The 8,193-nt window shown below is 49.0% G+C and overlaps 2 protein-coding genes across 2 annotated transcripts in view; one reads left to right on the plus strand and one right to left on the minus strand.

Annotated features, from left to right (window-relative positions):
* Positions 1-5,200, plus strand: part of CDC42EP4 (CDC42 effector protein 4) — a 36,965-nt gene extending 31,765 nt beyond the window's left edge. Inside the window, exon 2 of the mRNA XM_040330994.1 lies at positions 2,960-5,200. Within this exon, the coding sequence (XP_040186928.1) occupies positions 3,136-4,038 (903 nt within the window). The 5' untranslated portion in view covers positions 2,960-3,135 and the 3' untranslated portion in view covers positions 4,039-5,200. The remainder of the gene's footprint in view (positions 1-2,959) is intronic.
* Positions 1-8,193, minus strand: part of LOC120918386 — a 26,251-nt gene that overhangs the window by 101 nt on the left and 17,957 nt on the right. Inside the window, exon 4 of the mRNA XM_040329931.1 lies at positions 888-892. Within this exon, the coding sequence (XP_040185865.1) occupies positions 888-892 (5 nt within the window). The remainder of the gene's footprint in view (positions 1-887; positions 893-8,193) is intronic.

Consider the following 8,193-nt stretch of genomic DNA (forward strand, 5'->3'; position numbering starts at 1 on the left):
CAGAAGTCTTCTACATGTACATGCTACTCTAAGCAAAACGTCCAAACAGGTGAAACCAGGGGCCGACTGACCATTCGGGCACTGCCCGAGGGCCCCATACCACTAGGGGACCCCCCCGTCAGGGTTGACAGCCTCAGTAAAACCAGGGACAGTATGTAAAAATCTGTGTTTTAAAAAAAATCCCAAGATTATAACGCCCCCCGCCTCTCCAGTACCTTTTCAATGTGTGTATGTGTGTATTCTGTGTGAGTGTGTGTGTGTGTATATTGTGTGGCCCCCATAATCTATTGCCTGGGGGCCCCATAATCTCCCATTGCCCGTGAGCCCCATGAGTTGTCAGTCCGCCCCTCGGTGAAACCCTCCTACAGAAACCATTCTGCTTACCGAATATTTATAGACTGTATAACGTTTTGTTGTGCCACCAATGCTTGCAATGCTGTGTAACTCTTCCTGTGTTACCTACTCCTGAGCCCGGCGCTCTCCCTGCGCTGCCCACTACAGAGCCCCCTCGCTGCCCACTACAGAGCCCCTGCGCTCTCCCTGTGATGCCCACTACAGAGCCCCTGCTCTTTCCCCCCGTGCTCCCCACTACAGAGCCCCTGCCCTGACCACTACAGAGCCCCCACGCTGCCCACTACAGAGCCCCTGCGCTCTTCCTGTGTTGCCCACTACAGAGCCCATGTGCTCTCCCCACACTGCCCGCTACAGAGCCCCCACGCTCCCCACTACAGAGCCCCCGCGCTCTCCCCACTACAGAGCCCCTGCGCATTACCCATCCCTAACTCTTGCACTCCTGAGCCACGCACTCTGTATTACCCAGTCTTGTCCCATGAGAGTGCAGGGCTCAGAAGTATGCAACACATAGAGCGCAGGGATGCGTAACACACAGAATGCAGTGGGTAACACAAGGTTCAGGAGCATGTAAAGCAGAGACTGCAGGGCTCAGGAGTCTATTGCACAAAGAATGCAGGGGCCAGGAGTCGGTAACACAGAGTGCAGGGGTTAGGGAGTTGCATAACACATACGCCATTCTAGAGAACACAGCCAAAAAATTAACCCCCATAGAACAAATTCTCCCCCAACAGCCCTAAATCCTTTTCACAACCCCCCCCCCCCCAGTACAGACCAGCCATGCCAGCATTACTCCCAAGTATAGACCCCTTTCTACTGAAGTTGTCAACGATTCCGGCAGTCCATATTCCTGGCTGATAAACCTTTTGTAGATGGACTTCAACCCAGGACCGTGCATATGGAGTTAGATCAAAGAAAAGCACATTTTATCTAGTCGTTTATGCACAACGCCACTGATCTGCTGCAAGAACGAGAAGCAAAACACAACTATCAGGGTGCATTGGAAGCTTCTCATATTTTCTTTCCCCTTGCGAGTGGCAAGTCCTCCCTTCCCGCTGTTCATGAGTTAAGAGCGCCAAGAATCTTCACCATTCTAACATACCTTCATCAGATGCCTGTCCCGCTACGACACCACATAACACGCCGTGACATAGGGGACAGCCATCTGACACGCTTGGAAATATGTCAGATGCTGAATATTCTTCAGCTGCCTTGGCACTTGTTGAACACAGAAAATTAAAAGACTCGCCGACTACCGGAGAGGGTAAGTATTACCAGCCTTTTATTGCAACAAAGGGAAACCCATCAGGGCCAACAGGAAGGCCGCAATTGCCGACCATTCCTCCTGGCCTGACCCTCATAAGTACTTTGAAACACTACCGAGAAGACTATGTAGATTGGGACCTCCGACTTTTTGGTTTTCATACTTTTTCTGGGTTAGAGTCTCAGAAAATGTTGAACCAGTTGGTCAGCGCGATAGTCAGGAAGTAGGTCTGCAGTGGCAGCCTCCATGTTTATTTTGTGACCGGTGTACTCACCATAGTGTCCTCACAAGTTCTGATGCAACAGTAAATAAAAGTAGGTATTTTGACTCTTTGCCCATCAATATTCAATGTAGTCAGTGGTCTCCAAGCTCTGGCACTTTGCTTGACTTTGTTCCGCTGTTGGGGCAACAATCCTCCCACTAATACCAAATGGTGGGGCACTATTCCTCTCAATGATACCAATGGTGGGGCACTATTCCTCCCAATTGTCAGGTCACCTGTGGCCAGATGACAAGTGCACCCCGTTGGGGTCAGGGATGCACCACAGGGTAGTGAACCCTATGGCCGACTGCTGCGATCAGAGAGGAAGCGTGAGGCCAAGATTCCCCTGGGAGCGGAGTCTAAGACCCAGCTTTGTGTTCACCAGCCTCTGGTGGTGAGGATGGCCTTCGCCGCAGCTGGATCCAGGTCGCGACCCCTGGGCTCCCCAAGGTCACGCTCCGCAGGGAGAGTGGGGAAGCAGCAACCAGGACAAGCGATAGTGATGGGTAAGCCGAGGTCAGGGCAACAGGCAGACAAGGGTAACCGAGGGACAGGCAAAAGGTCAGGATCACAGGCAAACAGGAGAAGTCAGGGACGAGCCAAAAACGGTACACAGGAAGATAATCGTAGCACACTGCAGACAAGAACTAAAGCAAACAACACGGTTGAACAGCAAAGCAGACTAGCGGTGCAAGTGGTTAATATAGGCTTCCTGGGATGGCCTAGGGTGGAGCCATACAGGGAGGAAGGTGATAAAAGACAGACAATCAGAAGGAGGGTCAGGCCTCTAATGAACACATGGAGATCAGGTAAGCTGCCAGACTTTATTGCATATCCACGACACCAATAATACCAAATGATGGGGCACTATTCCTCCTCCTCCTGACCATGGAGCCTAAGGCTATGTTTATTGCCAGTAATGCTGGGCCCGAAGACATTCTATTCTCTACCCCTACCGGCCACAATTTGTCTCCTCTAAAGTCTGAAGGACAGTAAACTAGCCCTTGGTGTTAAAAGTTTGAGGACGTATGTACCAAGTTATGCTTTAGAACTTGACATTCTTTCTTTTGTTTGTTTTCCAGGTTCTAACGGACAGCTGAGATTAGCGGTGGACTTGTCTCAACAATATTCAGGTATTGGCTTCCTTGGACTTCTACAGAGGGTTCGCCTGAGAAAATCTCCGTTTAACATTATAAACAAATCGACTGGGATTACTGAACTACCAAAACAACAGGGATTTATTGCATAGACTGCCAAGATGCCGATTCTAAAGCCGCTGGTAGCTAACTCCAATGCATCCAAAAGGCGCTCCCGGGCTGATCTCACGGCAGAAATGATAAGCGCCCCCTTAGGGGATTTCCGGCACACCATGCACATAGGCAGGGCTGGAGATGCCTTCGGAGACACATCTTTCCTGAGCAAACCAGAGGATCAGCAAGAACCTGAAGAATCGACTTCCAAGCAGGGGCTATTGTCCCGAACCTTTCGCAGCAGCAAGCGCTCCCTTTCAGTGACGAGAGGTGACCGCAGGGACATGCTAGGGTCGCTCAGGGACTCCGCCTTGTTTGTGAAGAACGCCGTTTCTTTGCCTCAGCTGACCGAAAAAGAAGCAGAAAAAAACGCAAGCAAAAAGATGCCGAAAAGTTTGTCTTCCAGCCCAGTAAAGAAGGTTCCCGAAGAGCCGCAACACATGAACGGGGCATCTGCTCGTAGCTCGGCATTTATTAAAGACCCGTATTTAGCAGAGAAAGAGTTTGGAGATCTAACGGACTTGCCGGAGACGGCTCCCAAAAGCACCTACGGCATGAAACACGCCGAGTCCATCATGTCGTTTCATATCGACTTGGGCCCATCCATGTTGGGCGATATATTGAGCATCATGGACAAGGATCCGTGGGAGCAGGAGTTTGACCTAAGTCTTGACAAACCGGATGGAAATGGTGCCAACAACATCAAACATTCTATGCCTTCTAAGCCAACAGGTCCCTCAACAAAAGCCGAACATGGCAGCCTTCCTACATCCAGCAGAAACAACAAAATTCAGCCAACCAAAGAATACCATTCGGTTTCCAGAGGTTCCTCAGGAATCCCAGAGGAGAAACCAAGAAAAGGAAGAGACTTCTCCTTTGTGGACGAGGAGGAGGATGAAATAAGGGTGTAGGAACTAGTGACTTTAGTTTTAACACAGTTGACAAGCTAACCAAGAGAAGGTCAGACTGGCTTATTCCCGCTTTGATTTGCGCTCAGGACATTGGGATTGTTCCAGGAATTGTCCCCATTATCTGGGAGGTCTACAGAAGCCATTTTGGAGTTCTGTAGGCATCGTACAAAGCGATAGCAATAACACCCAACATTTTCGAAAGGTAGAGCGCCTACTTCGAAGGCTCAAAAGAGGCCAAGGTTTGACCAATGTGGATCACTAGCCAGAGCCACCCAAACACGATGGGAAACTTTCCTGAAACACTACGAAGAGTCAGAAGGAAAACATCTACATGCAAAATAGGAAAATGCTACACGAGACGTTTTTATGTCCGTTTAAAGGATCCAAAAAATAAAAAAACTATGGAAATTTATCACTACAGCTTCTTTGTTTACCCGAAATGTACTTCTGTGGCTGCCTATTTTTTTTTTTTTTTTTTTATCCAAAACTTCCAGTTTTTGCTGTTTCTACCCACATTTTTGGTTGTTTTTTCTACCCATGTTTTTGTATGTTCCACCTTTCCTCGAAACCCCCAACCTCCTTTTTTGAAAAATTGCTATAGAAGCCTTTTATGATGTCAGGTTTGAAACCGGAGCTCCTGTTCAGCTGTTGTGCCTGTAAAGTATATTTTTGGAACTTTATTTTCCAATAAACGGTGTTCCGGCGACTGGAAGTCACATTGACGTGGTGGGACTCCCGTCCACGTGTGACACGCATGTATATAGACAATCAGTTTTACTATAGAGGGGGCTGTGACTTTTTTTTTTTTGTTTGTTTTTTTAAACCACCAAATGCAGCCGCGTGGCAACGGATGGGAACGTCAGAAGAGCGCCGACGTTTGGGAATTTAATAGGACCGCTTTTGGGAAGGTTCTACAACACTAGTCACATGTTCCGTGTGATGTCACCCCCTAGAATTCTTTGCTATTTATTAACCTTTGCCAGTGAAGTGTACCATACCAACTCCTTTAGCAGAGATGACATTTTTCCTGTGGGAATGATACTAATCTTTAGAGGAACTTATCCCTAAACAAGTAAAAAAAAAAAACTTCTTGTGTACAAGGAGGTTATTTTTTTTTGTATTATTTATGGTGCTTGGAGTAAAATAAAAGTGACACTATGCATTCTGTCGTTTTCTGTGCACCACACCCAGTTATATCTGAGCAGATCTAAACCCCATCACCATCATCTCATCTGAAGCTTTTACCCATCGATTCTGTCATAAGAGTCCCTTGTCAGGCAAAAAAAATTCAACAGGTTTCGCTCTGTAACAGCACTTAATCATGAGTCCTATGGAGTGTGATTTAGCACTAATACAGCGCAAAACACATTGGCCCAGATTCAAGAACCATAGGTTGCGCGGCGCAATAGCTGTTTTGCTCCCGCGTAGCGAATGCCCCTGATTCAGGAACATCGCTACGCGGACTGCAGCCTAGGATATGACAGACATAAGCCTCCTTATGCCTTCATATCTCAGGCTGCATTCTTGCGTTGTCCGCTAGGGGGCGCGGCCATTGTGATCGGCGTATAGTATGCAAATTGCATACTACCACCGATTCACAAAAGTTGCGCGGGCCCTGCACACGCAAGGTACGGAGTTTCCGTACGGCGACTTTAGCGCAAGGTTGCTCCTGCTAATAGCAGGGGCAGCCAATGCTAAAGTATAGCCGCCCTTCCCGCTCGTGAAATTTAAATTTCACGTCGTTTACGTAAGTGATTCGTGAATGGCGCTGGACGCCATTCACGTTCACTTAGAAGCAAATGACGTCCTTGCGACGTCATTTGCCGCAATGCACGTCGGGAAAGTTTCCCGACGGAGCATGCGCTGTTCGCTCGGCGCGGGAGCGCGCCTAATTTAAATGATTCCCGCCCCCGGCGGGATCATTTACATTAGGCGCCCTTACGCCGGGCTAATTAGCATAGCGCTCACGCAATTTACGGAGCTACTGCTCCGTGAATCGCGGGCAAATCGAAATATTTGCGTGGGCGCAGAGCAAAAATCGTTGCCCTTTGCCCACGCAAATATTGCGCGGATCTACCTGAATCTGGGCCACTGACTTTGTTCTTATTCCAACAAAATACAGCAACAAGGCGCTGTGGGGGAATGAGAACAAAGTCAACACATTTCGCTCTAGATCAGCATTTAATCAGGAGTCCTATGGAGTCATAATTAAAGTGGTTGTAAAGGCAGAAGGTGAATTTTATGCATGAAGGTAAAAAACCTGTGTGCAGCAGCCCCCCCCAATGCTTACCTGAGCCCCCTCTGTCCAGCGATGTCCACCAGAGCCTTGCCTCTCCGGGGACTCGCACTCCCGATTTGGCTTTTGGCAGCCATTGGTTTCCACTGTCAATCACAGCCAGTGAGCCAATCAGGAAACGGAGGGGGCAGGGCTGAGCCACTGCTCCATGTGTGGTTGGACACACAGCCACAGGTCGGAGGCACGCCAGCATGGATTCCCTCACAGCAAGCCGCTTGCTGTGGGGGCACCCAGCAGGAGGGAGGAGCCACCAGGAAAGCTGGTGTGGGACCCGAGAAGAGGAATCTCTAGACTGCTCTGTTCAAAACCATTACATAGAGCAGGCAAGTATAACAGGTTTGTTATAAAAAAAAAAAAAAAAAAGCTTTAATATCACTTTAAGCACTGACAGCACAAAACGCGATGGATTTGTTCCTATTCCCTACAGTGCCTTGTTGCTGTATTCTAATGAAATGAGAACAAAGTCAACGCATTTCACTCTATCAGTGCTTAATCATGATTCCATAGGAGTTATTAAGTGCTAATACAGCATGAAACCCGTTGACTTTGTTCTCAATCTGCACAGGATATGGAGGGGGGGGGGGGACAAACAGCAATTTATTCAGAATAAAAGGAAGGAATCTGCTTCAAAGTTTGTTACAATCCTTGCAATGTACAGAGATCACCCAGGGGGGGGGGGGTTATACCTTATATTAGACCCAGTGATGTCACCATATATATTTCTTACCCAGGTAGAGCATGGGGACATTGATGTAAGGGGGAGGGCTCCGATAGGGACTTTGATGTGGGGGGAGGGGACATTGATGTAAGGGAGAGAAGGAACTCTGATGGTGACATTGATCAAAAAGGGAGGGGCTGATTGATGCAAGGAAAGGGGAGGTCTCTGATGGGGGGGCTGTTGTAAGGAAGTGGGAGGGGGGCTTCTGATGTAAGGAAGTGGGGGGGACGGGGACATTGATGTAAGGGAGAGAAGGAACTCTGATGATGACATTGATCAAAAAAGGGGGGGCTCTGATGGGGACATTGATGTCACAGGGAGGGGGCTGATTGATGCAAGGAAAGAGGAGGTCTCTGATGGGGGGGGGGGCTGTTGTAAAGAAGTGGGAGGGGGGATTCTGATGTAAGGAAGTGGGGGGGGGGCGGGGACATTGATGTAAAAGGGGTGACTGATAGGGACTTTGATGTAATGGAGGGGGGTCTTTGATGGGGACATGGATCAAAAAAAGGGGAAGGTTCTGATGGGGACATTGATGTCACAGGGAGGGGGCTGATTGATGCAAGGAAAGGGGAGATCTCTGATGGGGGGGGGGCTGTTGTAAGGAAGTGGGAGGGGGGACTGATGCAAGGAAAGGGGAGGACTCTGATAGGGACCCTGTTGTAAGAAAGTGGGGGGGGGGGATATGATGGGGACTTTGATGTAAAAGGGGTGACTAATAGGGACTTTGATGTGGGGGGCATTAATGTAAGGGGGGGGGGGTCTCTGATGGGGACATTGATGTAATGGAGCGGGGGCTGATAGGGACATTGATGGAAAAAGTGGTGGCTGATGGGGTCTGATGTGGGGGGGAGGGGACATTGAAGAGAGAGAGGGAACTCTGATGGTGACATTGATCAAAAATAAGGGGGGGGGATACGATGGGGACAGAGATGTTAGGAAAGAGGTCGTCTCTGATGGTGACCCTTGGTGTTTTAAGGCAGTGGGGGGCGGGGGACTATGATAGGCACATTGATGTACAAGGGGTGACTGATAGGGACATTGATGGAAAAGTGGTGGCTGATGGGGTCTGACGTGGGGGGGAGGGGACATTGATGTAAGAGAGAGAGGGAACTCTGATGGTGACATTGATCAAAAATGAGGG

This window comes from Rana temporaria, chromosome 12 (genome assembly GCF_905171775.1).
Source record: "Rana temporaria chromosome 12, aRanTem1.1, whole genome shotgun sequence".
Taxonomy (NCBI): domain Eukaryota; kingdom Metazoa; phylum Chordata; class Amphibia; order Anura; family Ranidae; genus Rana; species Rana temporaria.